The sequence below is a fragment of the Lissotriton helveticus genome, chromosome 3_1 (genome assembly GCF_964261635.1).
Source record: "Lissotriton helveticus chromosome 3_1, aLisHel1.1, whole genome shotgun sequence".
Lineage (NCBI taxonomy): Eukaryota > Metazoa > Chordata > Amphibia > Caudata > Salamandridae > Lissotriton > Lissotriton helveticus.
The window spans coordinates 819,104,925-819,121,575 of record NC_136061.1 but is presented as its reverse complement, the minus strand read 5'-3'; the positions used below and the strand labels follow the sequence as shown (position 1 = coordinate 819,121,575).

At 43.0% G+C, this 16,651-nt stretch overlaps 1 protein-coding gene across 1 annotated transcript in view; it reads right to left on the bottom strand.

Moving 5' to 3' along the window:
- The window catches only part of COL9A2 (collagen type IX alpha 2 chain), a 134,746-nt gene that overhangs the window by 75,940 nt on the left and 42,155 nt on the right, over positions 1–16,651 (bottom strand). The window contains exons 5-8 of the mRNA XM_078681105.1: positions 10,985–11,038; positions 2,969–3,004; positions 2,859–2,882; positions 1,003–1,056 (exon numbers count right to left, since the gene is read on the bottom strand). Coding sequence (XP_078537231.1) covers positions 1,003–1,056; positions 2,859–2,882; positions 2,969–3,004; positions 10,985–11,038 — 168 coding nt within the window. The remainder of the gene's footprint in view (positions 1–1,002; positions 1,057–2,858; positions 2,883–2,968; positions 3,005–10,984; positions 11,039–16,651) is intronic.

Below are 16,651 nucleotides of genomic sequence, written 5' to 3'. Positions count from 1 at the left end.
TACAAAGTAAACATTCCTCTTGGTTTCCATTCCTTGATTCCCTTGGACCCTCAACACCTATTAGGAAAGTGTTGGGGATATGAGGGTTTGATTAAAGAGCCCCATGTGACCAGGGTTCGCAGGTGTTAGATTATATTTCTGCTATCCCTAGTGTGGCGGCTGTTTGGTGACTGGTGTTTGGTTCATTGCTGCTGCATTTGAACTTAAATGCACAAACTGATCATTCCAATGTTAAAAATACATCCAAGTCAAACCTATTCACATCATCAGATGGGGCGCTTGTTCTTCATCTGAAGCGGTTATGGAGGGGACAACAGGGATTTCTTCATATTGGGTCCGATTCACAGAATGAATTTAAGACTAAATCCTAAACTTACTACTATTTGGTAGTCACAGAATGCACTTACTACTTTCGGGATTCACAGAGTGAACTTACTACTTTCGGGATTCACAGAATGAACTTACTACTTTCGGTTTTCACAGAATAGATTTAAGACTACTAACTTTACGTCTGCACTCAGGCCGGAAATTTCGGCCCGGAGGCGGAGTTTCCAGCCCGGAGGCGGAGCTTCCGGCTTGGGGGCAGAGCTTCCGGCATGGAGGCGGAGCTTGCGGCCCAGAGGTGGAGATTTCAGTCATGGTTAAATCCCCACCTCTGAGCTGGAAGCTCCGCCTCTAAGCCGCAAGCTCCGCCTCCGGGCAGCAAGCTCCGCACCCAAGCCGAGAGCTCCGCATCCGGGCCGGAAACTCTGCCTCCGGGCCCGAATTTCCGGCCCGAGTGCGGACCAAAAGTTCGTAGTCTTAAATCTATTCTGTGAATACCGAAAGTAGTAAGTTAATTCTGTGAATACCGAAAGTAGTAAGTTCACTCTGTGAAACCCGAAAGTAGTAAGTGCATTCTGTGAATACCAAATAGCAGTAAGTTTAGGATTTAGTCTTAAGTTCATTCTGTGAATCGGGCCCATTGTCTCTAAATCACCTGTGAGTGAAGAAGCCACTTACCTTGGGACCGGTCACTCCAATTTCGCCAGGAACTCCTACTGGACCTGGAGGACCCTATTGGAAAACAGAAAATTTATTTTTAAGCTGTGTGCTAAATAGGGGTCAGGAATGCTGAACCAACATGTGACCCTCATTTTTCATGTTCGTTCTGCAGCAGCAGATGCCCGATCCTATGCCCTCTCCTATGTGCCCATGCCTCATTCTCTCATCTCTCACACAAACAACACTCATGATCGTTTTCTGAATATTTGGCCAGCCCAGAAGCACAAGGAACCATAACATGGACATCCTCCATACCGAAGATACCCATCCAATTTGCACATGCGCATTCCCAGAGTATGCACACCTATTTTTGTCATACGTTGTACTAAGTTGCATTTTCCAAACAAAAGCTGTTCCCTAAGCACACATGGCACTTCCCTTGGCACGCCCACCCACAGTCCAAATGTGTTCTCATATTCCCTAATGAAATATGGCTATTCTCCTAGTTCATGCACGTGCACCCATGCTCAAATATCCATACCCTTAACATAATATCAGTCCTATAAAACAAGAACCCATTCTCCATTATGGTCTAACAATACCCTGCCTGATCCAAACCCGAAGAGAAATGTATACACTCATATTATCACATGTTTGCCTGTGCACACCCTTGTGCACCAAACTAGAGAAACATTATTGGCATCTTATTAAAGCAAGCACACCATATAGTTGGTCTTACAAATCTGTTCCTTTCCTACAAAACCTCCCTCTCTATAACTGAGAACCCTGATGAAAATGTATACAGCCTTTTTCTCTGCAAGAATACCTTCTGTGAATGAAATTGTTGCAAAAGCCAAACATTTCAAGCCAATTGTGAGGAAGGCATACAAGTTATAAAGGGGTTTTTAATTATAGACACAATGTTTAATTCCTTGATACCTGTTACAGATTACTTGGATGCTAATGACAAGGGTAACTCGTCATGGAGTTTCCATTGATTTCAATGGAAATTGCATTAAAGACCCAAAATAGCCTTAGCATCCAAGTGGTTAAGTAATACTGATGCATTTTATAAATGTCCAAACAACTTGTATAGATTTAATTAGCATAATAACTTTTCGAAATGACCAAATGGATTGTATAGTTTTAAAACAATAAATCTAATATATCATGGATTTCGCCCTAATATCTAGAACAATGTATAAACCACTCACAACTATTGTTGAACTCGAAAATAAAAAGTCACGTTTTTTTAAGACTGCAAACATCAAGTTTGTAATAAACACCAGAATGTTTAGAATACCAAAATGTACGTAATAACTATTTAGTTACTGTACAATCATAATTTTTCAATACATTTTAATGCTATCATAACATAACTTAAAATCATATCATTTATCTATTAATTATCCAATTTTGAAAATTCAAAAAAACTTTTACAGCTTTTAAATGTGTAGTACGATTACCACAATTTCAAATTTGAAGTTAATAATGTTAACAGTTCTAAATACCTAAACACATTTGAATTTGTATTACTATCACAATTTGATATGTGCAGATATTTTACGTGGCAATCTCAGCTTTCTTAATTGTAATCTGAATACACAACGCTTACTTTATTCACTGATGAATATGGCAAACATACCCAATGAACTACAGCATTCCTCAACATTCACTGCTTTTCAAAACAAAAGCAATCTCTAATAATTATCTCTTCAGTCACTCCTCGCTTTTAAATATTGGCATTGCATTCTTCACTCATATTTCTCGTTCAATGCTTGTTGTATTAGTTATAAAGTTGACTTTAACCCTGCCTATTTAAGAGTGGTACATTAAGGTTTTCAGGACAAATGTTTCCGCCAAAAAATACTCACCGCCAGTCCAGGCAGCCCAGGTCCCTAGAAAAAAAGACTTGAAATTAGAGATGCAAACTTTAGTATCCTTTCTTATAATGTTGTCATCTGTTTAAATCAATTATACTCACTCTGGGACCAGGAAGGCCAGGAGGACCGGGTTGACCCTGCATAAAAAAAACAAGAGTTGATATATTGAACTAAAATTTTCAAATACGTGCAAGCAGACCTTCTTTGCTAGCTCTCATCCTACATTACAAAAGCAAGAAAACCCATTTGAAAGATAAATTAACACATTCAGAGTGTCATCGGTTTGTATGGAAGAAGGACCATGTAAGGACGTTAAGATGGATGAGTACAGCAGAGCATAAGTGTGCACTTATGAATAACAGAAAAACAAATCATTTCTTTAAAGGAAGGGGCTAAAACAGTATTTAGACTGCTTACCATCTGAGGCTTTTCTGTATTGCTCTATGACTTCAGAGGTCTGTGTGAGATGGAATTCAGACCAATGGAAAACACATATTTTATTTGGTTAGGTAAACTCTTCAAAGATCAAAGGTAAAGATCAAAGAAGGAATACAAGCCAATAATACAGCTAAACATTTTCTGTCCAGTCTTTAGAATGATGTTTCCCTGCCTATAATACCTCATCTAAGGCATTTTGGGTTTACTAAATAGGTGTGCTGCATTACTTATGCATAGGATCAAACTCACAGTGTTGTGGATGTGTTTCAAATATAGAACTCTTAATACATATGCATATATATTTAGAACTTTGAAGTGACATTTTCCGGTGCAATGAATTAGTAACAGTGAGTAATACCAACAAGAAACCTGCCTCTTTGAATGTACGTGTGCAAAACATTGAAAAACTATTTGTAAAAATTTCTTAAGACTAATACTTTGAAGTGAGTTTTGCTTTACTTATAATTTGTGGCTTTTTGGTTGCAAACATATAATTTGACATTATTTTATAATTATAATTTGTGATTTTGCTGAATCTGTACTGTGAATCTGAAGAGATCATTCCCATTGGGATGCACGGTGGTTAAGGACAACCAAGTAGGACTTAAGAGGACAGGCTGGATCTGGCTCAGGTGCAGCTAAAAACTGATAAAAAGCAGATTTTTCCCCTTCAAATCTGTACAAGAAAAGTTCTGTTCACTAGATATAATCTGGAGTTTATGATGTTCTTGTTCAAAGTAGAAGTGTGCGGAGTAGCAACATTTTCCTTTAGTGGCTTTCCTTGCAATTCTCGTGAATACTACAAAACCTGTGGTTTACAATGGTTTCCACGTGTGGATTTTCACACAAAATCAGACATTCAAGCCCTCTTAAAGGTGTTGCTTGAAAAAGATCATCAACATGCAACCAATATGAAAGATGTGAGGAAAAGGATTTTAAACTCCCTCATGAAAAATGGCACACCCGCTCTCAGGACCAGCTAGCAATCATGGGGAAATATTGCCACTTTGGGAATGGTGTACAACACTAGTGCCTAAACATGTTACAGGTAGGAAAATCAGCAAATTACACGTATCCCAATAATTATCCGCAAGGAAAGACTTTTCTCACATGATAATAAATGTACTCATCATAGGTTCAAGGCAGTAGACTCCAAGGAGGTTTTTTGTGGAAGGTCTGATCACCCATGTCTCTGGTCACTTCTATCTTATTTGAATATGAGTGGGCTCTTTTTCTTTCTATAGAACTTCATTTCACACTTTGCTCACAGCAATGATGTTTCTATCAAGTGAAAATAATTTTCCACAGACTTCATATTTTACCAGTACCAAAGAAGTGGTTACTTTCTAAGTGTGTTGTGGAAACTGTCCATCAAAGCAATGCACAAAAGTATAATAGATTGCAATGCCAAAGTCAAGTCCATGAGTACAGACATTACTTCTCTCAGAGGCTAAATGCAGCTGAGAGAGACTCTCCCTTGCGGAATTTCACCTACAATAGACTGCCAATATACCAGACCGGGGGCAGGAGCTGTGGTGCCTATGTAAGGAAAGAGTGGAGTTGGAGGACAGACGTTTTCAAGATAAAATCAGACTTTGGGGTATCCCTATATGCACTGCGAATGAAGACATGCTCTCCTAAGGTCTTTCCTAAGGTCTACCCTCTACAATTTCAGAGAGGTGCACTGAGCCTGCTTGGCACACGCACCAAGTTCTCAACCTCAATGGCATATACAGGTGTGCCTTCTTCAACACCAACAGTGCAGACAAATCCTGACTGCTCCTAGGGGAAAGGGAGGTCCCTTCTTTTGCAAAGACCACAGGGTTTACATATCTGCCGACTTCTTCTTTGAAACAAATGTGAAAATAAATAAATTCCTAGCAGTCCATCCTCAGCTGCTGAAGTGGGACATCTGGCATTGCCTACTGGAACCAGCCACCATGCCCATATGGTTGCTGGAAAGAACAGAGATATGCATATCCACAGGGACATGGAAAGGTACTTCGAGCATTTGGATACCAGGCCCATGGACACATGGCAGATTTCAGAAGGGGAAGCATTTGTCACTCTGGATTCCTCTGACATTGAAAACATGAAAAACATCTTGGGAGCCTCTTTTGATTTTTTATTTGTTTCTTGTTTTTATAAATTGTTTTGTCATTTGTATTCTTTTATAGTATATTTGAATTAGCATATTTTAGACAGCTTCTGCTTGCTTACATTTTGAACGTACCAATTTTTATATGGTTTGTTTTTTAGTATGGTTTTATATAGAAACTTTGTCTTTTAATGGTCATGGGGAGGGTGTTGTGAGTCCTTCTTGGACTCTCTTTCGTTCTCCCTTTTACACATTTTAAACTGGCATCACTTTAGTAATGTAACTTTAAAGGTTTATGCTTGCCTTTGTCTTGTATTCAGAAATCCTTTATCGCTATGTTATCTGTACACTCCGTTCAAGGCTAGGAACACAGGTCAAACTATCCTAGTGCTTGCAATGCCTGTAGTAGAGCTATTGCCTCCTTTCTGGGTTCTGCTACCCATACCTACACCCTATAGCTTCTTTATTACCACTGACATACATTCACACTTTCCCAGTGGATCTAACTTCACAGACAGGCTTTGCCTTCACGTGAGTAGCCTCTCGAATGTTCTGTATTACCAACATTGCTCTACCATTCTTTGTCCATGTGCATCCCTGTCCACTGGGATGACTAAGGATTTCCAAGTGTTCTTTAAATGACCAGCCCTCTCTAGGAGCAACCTATATCTTATTCTTTGGGTCTATATCTGTGCCACCACTTGCCAAACATAAATTACTACGTGATTAGGACCTGATTAAAGTTTGTAGCACTCTCTCTGGCAAACCTTCAGTTTGTCTGATTTACAGGCAGGCTGACCTTAAGTGTTTCAGCAAGTATTTGATGGACTTAAGCACTGATCAGCAGTGGTAAAGTGCCCAGAGTCATAAAACCAACAAAAACAGGTCAGAAACAGAAGGCCAAAAAGCCAAATGTCTAGGGATAAACCTTCTGGACAAGCCAGGTCTAACACCACCCTACAGAACCTAGCAATGCAACCGACGGCAGGGCATGCAGTCTGCCTTCAACTAAAATGCCTCCAGTTGACCACATTTGCCGATCTATACACTGACGGTAACTTTGTCTAATGGCAATCCTGTTAGGCGCTACATGGCTCCTTTCTGAGGACTCCTGTCCTGCTTTCCGCACTGGACATGTTACTCAGCTCTCTGCCCCCCAAGAGGCTCACTACCTATGTATACACCACTATGCAAACTGAGGCCCCCTATATGTACCCCACAAGCTCAGCTGAAATAGCAAAGAGATCTTGTCCCCACCCAATGGAAAAGAAGTGAAATACTGCTGCTCCCAAACCGATGACCTCTCACCCAATTATAGATTGTGCTTAAATCACATAAAATTCTTGCACAGATTTTATTGTACTCTGACGGGGCTTCCCAGACGAGGTCTGGCTCTAGATGCCTGCTAGTGTTGTGCCGGATGCCGGATTTCTGCATTTTGCCAAAGAGTGCCCACGGATCCTTGCCCACTGGTCAGATATATTTGACACAATTCAATGCATTGCGGACTTTCAGGTTCCTAGGTCTCCCTTAATTGCGCTGCTGGGCTGGGTCCAACTCCAGCCGATTCACAGCAATGTTGCTTCTCCTCACCACGCACAGAGTGGCAGTGCATTGGGATCGGTACTGGGTCCATAAACTACTGGATTAGTTAACTGATATGGCATATTCCCATGAGCAATTGAAGCGATCCTGGGAGCTCATGCCCAGCGAGTCCCACCCTGTGGATGTCTGGGGGAAAGTTGTTGCTTATTTACCTTTTATGGGAGACTGAGAATGCCTACAGAGGCACTGGCATGGTAACAGAGTGCCCTATGGGAGTCAACTGAATTGTTAACAGTGCTACATCCTCACCATCCCACAATAGGTGTCCTTTTTGCTCAGTAATGTGCTAGAGGTGTGGTGCGGCAGCCAGAGTGGCTAACTCCAGAGCGCGAGGCTCGCAGTTTGATCCCCGGTGCCAGTGGCAGCTCAGCATCATGTGACTCTGGGCAATAGTTCACTTAATCTCCCCGACAGCCCTCATCGCCTTGAAACCCTTAATGAATGATATGTTCACGCTTTACAAATAGGAATTATAATTATTATAGATCCCCCACGGCTCACATCGTGCTGCCTATTACATGCTTCCATCCACCTGCTACACCCCTGTCGATATAACTCACCTGCCAAAGACTTACCTCTTTTGTTCTATGCTGCTACGCCCAGACATCGCTAACATTTATGTGCTGTGAACTGAATTGTGGTATATGTGTATGCCATCGTTGGTGGGTTGAAATGCACGTAATTAGGATTCTATTTTTGAATCAACCTCATGAATAACGTTTTTTTAAAAAAAAAAAGCCTGTGACACTAAGGCATGTATTACCTCTTAATACTGATCTCAACACCCTTCCAAAAGTCCTCTACAAATGGATTAGATCATTAAGTTCGGCTTCTATTTAACTGTACAGGTACATGCACCAGGTAGGTATTCAGGGGATAATTTTAGGATGCTGCTACATCTGCTGTGGCACAGGATGGCCATGATGAGAAGATGGCCCTATCCCTGGATGCTGAAAAGACTCTTGAGGACTCTTTGACACTATTAAAACTACTTCACAATGTTGCTGGAAAAATTGAGATCAGTCACTATCTATTTGTAATATTTTTTTTATTATGATGTATGTATGTAACCATTGTAAATGTCAATATGTAACTAAATACTTTTAAAATTATGCAACTCTGCTAACACTGTAACAGTAATTATTTTACTATGTTAACTATATTATTGTAGATGTGTAAATGTAACTAACTCTGTGGGTGTTCCTGTGTGTTTGCATTGTCAGCTACTCTTCCCTCTGATCTCTGAGCCAGCCCCCTATCATTCCTTTTGCTCAATCCCTGGCCCAGACTTACTCATGCAGAACAGTTCTCCAAGTAGACGACAAATTTGAATATGTGGATTACTGTGAGGAAACCCAGAATCCCTCAATTAGAATTTCTCTTTGTGTACAATAAATCTATTTTGCATCGAAGGTGACATCTGTGGCATCAAAATATAGGTAAAGCAACTATGTACATATATTATATACCTATACTTACTGTGACGTTATGCTGTGTACATGTAAAACCTACAAGCACTAAGTAAATACACTATGTCCATTGATAGCCACTTTCATGTGCACAAAGTATGAAGAATGCAGGTCAGCCCCATTCACTTGTATATGACGCTAGCCCTTGACACCTGAGTTACCATCATAGAGTATTAAACTGCCTCTCTATGTATGTAGTGGTATGTTTAGAGTATAAACTGAGCTTGTGTGCAAAAGAGTGGTGAACAAGTGACACATCCTTAAAAAGCTACAATGATGGGGGTATGTTTAAGGGTGGATTGCTGAGTCAGGAGTAGTGTTCCTTGAAGAGTAGTCCTGTGACTCTTTTTATGATTTGTAGGAGAGTTGGAACTCATCTGTTGTAAAGAGGAATGTCGTTCCAGACACCTGTAACATACAAGGAGAAGGCCTGCCTTCTTTTTCACTTCTTGCAAAGTTTTTTTCTCCAAGTCTAGCAGTATCCAGGCTCCAGGTCTGGTGTTGTCTCCCAACTAAATGTGAACTATTGTCTTGTTGTTGAGGGTTTTATAAGTGATGCAGCTGGTCTTGAAGATAATCCATGTTGGAAGGCAGAGCCAGTGTAGGTCATTTAACACGAGGATGAAATTCTTGACTTCCTTTAAGCTTTTGATGTGCAGTGCCACTGCGTACAGCATCCCTTTCAGTGAATCTGATGTGGTAGAGGAAAGAGTGTTGAGCAGGGCATTGCCTCCATCCAGACGAGAGAGGACTAAACTTTATAAAATCATCTTCTGGGAGAAGCTGCTTCACTTTTTTCAAGACGAAGAATTGGAATCAAGCCGTCTTGACCTTACTGGTGATGTGTTGCTTGTACAAGAGCCCCGTGTCAAGGGTGAATCCCAGATATGTTACATTGTCTGTTTGGTACTGCTGACAAGCAGGAGACATTCAGTCTCTGTAGGGTTTAGCTTCAAGAAGTTAGCTGACATGCATGGCTGGGTGTGTTTGAGGCAGGATTTGAGTCTCTCTATGTTGTTGATTGAACATGTTTTTATGTAGCGTTGGGTATCATCTGTTTATTGTTGCATCTTTATGCTGTTGTCTGCAAGAATGTATGAAGGGTTTCAAGTAGAGGGTAAAGATGAGGGGAGAGAGGATGGAGCCGAGGGCCCTTCGCAGGAGATGGAAAGTGTCTGTGAGCTTGTTTCACAGCTGGTGCGAGTTAATGAGGTAGAATGTGCACCATTAAAAAAAAGTAGGAAAGTAAGGAAGGCATTCCTTAGCAATACCTTCAGCATGTCATTGCTTTAGAGGGGGCTGAGGATTGTGTCAGATTATATCTCCAGGACCCTCGACTCTAGCGGTGAGAGGCAGTATGGCATAATGGCAATCTGCGACTGAGATTTCCGAACAAGGCAAAAGGTTCACATGATCCAGCCTTAACAGATGTCAAGGAAGCAGTCCGTCAGGAAATCGCCCAGAGGTCAAATAACCCAGCCAGACTGTGCCATGTTAACATTAATAGAAAATCAAAGATACTGGTTTCACTTTAGTTGACCACAATATTTTTGGAGTTAATATCCATCAATTGCATACAGCTAGTGCTGGGTGAGCTATTTACTCTATGTGCTGTTATCATTCTTCCCAAGTTCCACACCTCAGAGCGGGTGATACATAAATGTATAAATACTAGACGTGTTCTTCCATTCTGAACTGTGAAACCTCGACTGCATTTGTCCCACACAAATTGTGCCAGCTTATACCTGGGGAAATCTATGCAACGCAAAAGTGGGGTATTACCGCCCTAGCTGTAACCTTGATTCGGGCACAAACAAGATTACCAGTGAATGTGTAATGAGCCCCTTATTGATTAAAACAAACATCCTAAATGGTGCAATGCATAACTGTGAACCATTGACAGAACCTAAGACCCTGTAGCCCATGAGCGGGAACCAATACCTTAGTAGCCCTCTGCTCAGTCGAATACATTGGTATATCAGTGAGGCAGACAGCATATGTGGCATGTTGGTGACTTCCGCGAAATGATGTGGAGGCCACACTTGTTTCACATTAGGCCACTGCCCCAAATGAAGGGAAGATGTGCCTTGTGTCACTACTACCGAAGATCAAAAAGGGCAGGATATAGTCTAATAATTAACTTCTTGATTGTGCAAACAGAAGCCAAATGCATTATACCAGCTTCCCCAATTAAGCTAACTGGGTGAACCTAATAAACCAACTTTTCCTGCTCAAACATCATTCCCATATTCTTGTAAGTTAAGAGTGTTAATAAGGTGGTTGAACCCACATTTTAAACATCTTACTACAGTAAACCTTAGGCATCTTATGCAAACCACAAATAATGCAATTTGAATGAAGTCATACAATTGTCACACAAGACTCCATCCCAGGAGTCATTGAAACCTAGAGCAGTAATTATGAGTATTTGGATCCGCTTTGGCTGGTGAAAGGAAACTGAAGAGATAATGCAAGTTTACCAATGACACGAAATCTTTCATACTTACTTTAGGGCCAGGAGCCCCGGACGGACCTCTGTCTCCCTTTGCCCCTATTAAACCCTGCAGAAAGAAAGCACACCATATTTCAGATAGGCGTTAAACACATGGCAAATTGTCATTATATAGTAAAACAGCTTCTGGTTGATGAGGACAGGCTTACAGTGTTCAGGATGGATGTCCATGAACTTCCTGATGTCAATGACACATCATCACCAGTCATTATTAAGAGTTAGATTCACAGAGCATATTTCACTGATTGAGTAAATCAGACCTAAGCTGGTAGTTGCAGAAAAAAATGAATCAAGCCTGTCATTCTTAAAGTGAGGCTCATCTGGTTGACTTTTTTTCTATCCCACATTTTACAAGATCCACATTTCCCGAGGGATACTCCCTGGCCAGAATGGATAGGCAGGTCCGGAGAGGGGGAGGACTAGGAATACTTCACAGAACTTCGATAAAATGCCATATCGAACATCTCCCTGTAGTGCCTTTTCAGGCCATGTACTTTGTCCTTAGCCCCATTCCTACTATCTCCTTTGCGGGCATCCTGATCTACAGGCCACCAGGACCTAGGTCTAGCTTTAGCTACGATCTATCGCAAGTTCTGGAACCCTACATGGATAGGCCCAATTTACCTATCCTAGGGGATTTTAACTTCCATCTGGAGGATGACACCTCCAGAGATACTACCCACCCATGACCTCTTGTGGATTAACACAAACTGTGATAGGGCCTACTCACTCCGCGGGACACACATTGGATGGGGTCTTTTCAAATGACCCTAGATTAAAGATAGGGACCCCCCTTCCTCTGTCTTGGTCAGATCATTTAGCTGTCCCTTTTGCCTTCTCCTTCCCTCTTCCCAATGCTGCGCAAGGAGACTCTAGCAGATGGGAATTAAGGAGAAACTTCTGGGGGATAAATAATGAAACTCTGGCCCCTTTGCTGCCTAGTCCTACGCCCCTTCTTACCATGGGAACTGACACCTCGGCCCTTGTCCTCCACAATGCTATTTCCAAAGCCGTTGATACTCTGGCCCCGTTGAAGCAGCATTACACTGCAAGGAAACGCCCCACAGCACCCTGGTTCTCAGACGCTCTTAGAGTGCTTAGGCAGGGCTGCAGAAAGCAGGAGAGGCTCTGGAGACTCCACCTTGACCCCCTTGAAAAAGACACCCACAAGGGATTGCTCAAGGAGCACAAAGCCGTGGTGCTGGCAGAAAAGAAATCCCATTTCACTAGGATCACCTCCTCCCTTAGCTCCCCTCGGGAGCTATTTAAGATTGTGGACTCTCTGTGTGCTCTTCAATCTCCTGACCCTATTGAGACCTCACAGAACCTTTGTGATCAAATCTCTACTTACTTCCATGAGAAAATCTCCAACATTTATTCAGGCCTAGAAACCCTTAATTATGATCTAGGGCCCCCCTCTGACCTGGAGACTTTTCTACCAGCTGCAACCTCCATTACACCGCAGGGTGGTTATTTTTCCAATTTCCCTCTACTTACCTTAGAACAAATTAATCTGCTCTTGGACAACCTGAAGTCAGGATCTCCTCTTGACCCCTGCCCTCTTAAAATTTTTAAGGAATGCAGGGATGTCCTACTTCCTCATTTTCTAGAGGTGATCAATCAGGCAATCCTTGAGGGAGTCTATCCGAAGCCCTGGAAATTGGCCATCGTAAAGCCCCTCCTTAAGAAACCTACTTTAGACCCTGGCATTCTAAAAAAAATTCGCCCCGTCTCCCTGCTCCCTGCCCCTGCGAAAATACTGGAAACTCACTTAAATACCCATCTTAGTGCCTTTTTAGATCACGCCAGCCTTCTTGACCCGTCCCAACACGGCTTTCGTAAAGCCCACAGTACCGAGTCCGCCCTGACAGTTGTCGCCAATAACATACGTGCGAAGGTCGACAGTGGCCAGACTACTTTGCTGGTCCTGCTCGACCTGACCTCCGTATTCGACACTCTGTCCCCTGCCATTCTGGCTGGGCGTCTGCGGGAAATAGGAGTGGACGGACCGGCGCTTAGTCTCTTAACATCTTTTCTGACTCAGTGCGAACAAAGGGTCAAGTTGGGCAACCACCTCTCCCCCGTCAAGCCTGTGCAGTGTGGGGTTCCTCAGGGCTCGTCCCTGAGCCCCACGCTCTTCAATATATATGTAACACCGCTGGCCAGGCTTGTCAGATCCTTTGGTCTGGAAGACGTATCCTATGCTGACGACACCCAGATCATGGTCTCCATCTCACATACCGCTGACATCACTGCCCTTAATTTCAAAGCCTGTATGAAGGCAGTCGCGGAGTGGATGGTAAGAAACTACCTTAAACTCTACGGGGAGTAAACGGAGGTGATCATTTTTGGAGGAAAGCAGGAGATTTAGTCTGCGAACTGGTGGCCTTCTGCTCTCGGCACCTGCCCCACACCCACTCAGTCAGCTCGGAATCTGGGCGTTATCTTTGATTCCTCGCTTTCCTTCGATAAGCAGGTCAGCAGGACGGCCTCAACTTGCTAAGGGGTATTGCGAATTCTTAGGAAAATCGTACATTACCTGTCAATCGAAGCCCGTAAACAGGTCACAGTAGCCCTCATAGCCACCCGCCTGGACTATTGTAATGTACTTTATCTGGGAATTTCCAAACAACTTGTCCAGCGTCTCCAAATTGTGCAAAACGCGGCGGCAAGGTTCGTTGTGGACGCCCTTAGGCGCTCATCAGGCTCAGCCATTAGGAAAGACTTGCACTGGCTTCCTATGCAAGCCAGGATTGACTTCAAGGCCTTGTGCCTTACTCATCGCGCCCTTCATGGGCTTGGGGCAGAAGACATTAGCTCTCTTTTGTCCTTCTATGTCCCCGGTAGGGTCCTTCGCTTAGCGAACAAAAACCTTCTTGCTGTTCCCAGAATTCTTAAGGCAAGATGGGGCGGGCGAGCTTTCTTCTCCCTTGCTCCTAGAATGTGGAACACCCTTCCTGCGGAACTTAGGGATCAGTCCTCTCATTCTCATTTCCGGAAGGCCTTGAAGACCTGGCTTTTCAGGGAAGCCTATCTCTAGCCAGCATTCTTCTTCTTTCTCACATTCAGCTTCTCTTTCCATCCTCAACGCCTTGACGCCCTTGGGCAAAGTTGCGCTATACAAGGCTCTAATCATCATCATCATCATCAAGCTGAGTTTAACTCGCATCAGTGGAGGACGGACTATATTTAGCCACCAAATATCTGGCTGTTCCCATTTCTATTTTATGGTGTTGTGTTTTATTGGAAAAGAAGATAGGATTATAATTTTAATGCATTGGCGATCTAGTCCCAAAAAGATATAAATAACCACACAGTCACATACTTAACACATCCTAACAGGTCATACCAGATTCTGTAAAATAATATTACATAGCAACTTAAGTTCAATTACTTTACTAATGTAAAATATGCATTGTGGAATTATGTGCAAACGTATGTGGCACGCTTTGCCAGGCGCACCAGAGTCCTGCTCAGGGGACATATTTATATGGTGATGGGCTACGACCGATCAGCGAGAACTAAGTATAATGGTCCTTTATTGTGAATTGAGCTCAATTGGTCATACGCCTACAGAATAAAGTGGAGATGGCCTGCTTTTCAAGAGTGTGGAGTAATTGGCCTTCACCAGAGATGAAGGTGCAAATTTCTTGTGGTAGAGAATTGAGGCCAATAGACGGTGGTTATAGAGGATGAAGTGGTTACGTCCTTTTGCTAAAAACTGAGTCAGCTAGAATATGGCCAAACTCCGAGCTCCAGGAATGTCACCTAACTGCAACATGCGCTGGGTCCCTGAACTCACCTTTATCCAGCAGGTATGCGATCTGTGTGTGTACCGCTCTCCTTTTACACTGCTGGAAAATTTTCAAAGCCCATAGCTCAATCTTTTTACAGGAAGGGGCCTATGGCGCATAGCCCCCTTTTCACTGCTTAATTTGAGATGGTGGTTTCCGGTGCTGGGCACTGGCACTTAACTGTGAACACTGTACTTATTATAGTCTGCCACATGGTGGCGCTTCTCATCTTATTTAGAGATGAGGAGAACAATGGTTGTTTATGAATACGATATACATTAAAAATAACTAATACCTGCCTCCCCAGGAATTCCTTTAGCTTTGGGTACCTGGAATAATCTGAACTGCCGCACTTGCAGACGAGGGAGATGGTTAGTCGTTGTTTAGTACCATCATTGGCAGCACTGGGAGGGGGAAAGTGCAGTGCAAACTGCAGTTGTCTCCTGCCCAGGGCCTGGCACTTATCATTTTACACATTGAGCACTTCCCCCTTTCACTGCTTGAATGTGCTCCAGTCTTCTGGCTCAGTCACTGTTATTGAGTAGGAAGATACCTCAACCACTAGCTCACTGCACTTACACAGGTAGCATATGCCCTACACCCAGGGCACATGCACCCATATCTTTCTCCAAGCCTCCATCTCGCGCACCTGACACCATCAGAATGAGTCCAGCCCGGAGCTCGCGCTCTTCACCTGCTCTTCCAGTGCATCCTCGTGCAGCAGCCGCTGCTGGCCTTAATCACCACATGCATTCATGTAGATGCAAAGTTATTGATGTCATCGTAGATACAACTGTTCTACACTAATAAATCAACTCAGGTTAACTGCAAGAAATGTAACGTGAATGAGGCAGCAAAGAAGATGACGTGAGACTTTCCCTCTCCTAGAGCTCTTTAATGAAATGAAAAGACGCTCATCTTAATTAGTCTCTCGGTTAATCAATACTCTGAAATATCTTGGCACAGTCACATAGAATTTTAGGGCAGCAGGAATGTGCCATAAGGCTCGCCCTACCTTCCATTAAATATCGCTGTCCATTTAGTGGGTGAAAAGCCTCCAACAAATCTGACAGATGCTTCACCGTAGACCAGCATCTACCCTGTCCAAGCTAAACAGGCCCCCACCAAGAAGGCCGAGGATCACCAGGCGCAGGTGAGGAAAAGATTACCAAGCCCTAAAACGGCTGTGCCAAGAGCAGGCCAAAATGGAGACTGGGTTTTCCAGAGACAAAACAGGCTGGAGAAACAGAGGATTGCCAGAGAAAACAAACAAGCACATGGAAATGTCAGAGGCTAAAAGAAAATGTTTGTGGGCAAAAAAATCAAAGAATGTTTGCATTTGTCAGTGTTCCACAGAGGTCACATTATAATTATCTTTGTTCTATTCTGGATTTACTACACCGGTGGAGCCTCTCTGGGGATCCCTGAATATCCTGTTCAGCCTCTGGCATTGGCTCTGCATATGCCAGGCTATCTTGTCGCATCACATGTACGATGTCCAAGTATTTTTCCAAGAGCATATGATGTACAAGTTGCTTTGCTTGGTGAGCAGCCATCACAACGCGGGCATTACCACGCGCTGCCATTACGACGCTGCTTTTACAACGCAAGTCGTTTCAACGACTTGCGCTGGCGGGTGCAGTGGAAAAGGAATAGTTCAATTCCAACACCTTCCCTACTGTAACGTGGGCTGGAGTTGGAATAGAAAATGAAACTATTCCACTATCCAGCCCTTACAGCGCAAGTCGTTGTAACGACTTGCGTTGTAAAAACAGCGTTGTAATTGCACGCAGGATAAAAGCCTGCATTGTAATGTCATACAACCCTTTGCTTCATGTGTCGCAGATCACATCATCAAGCTCTCTTTT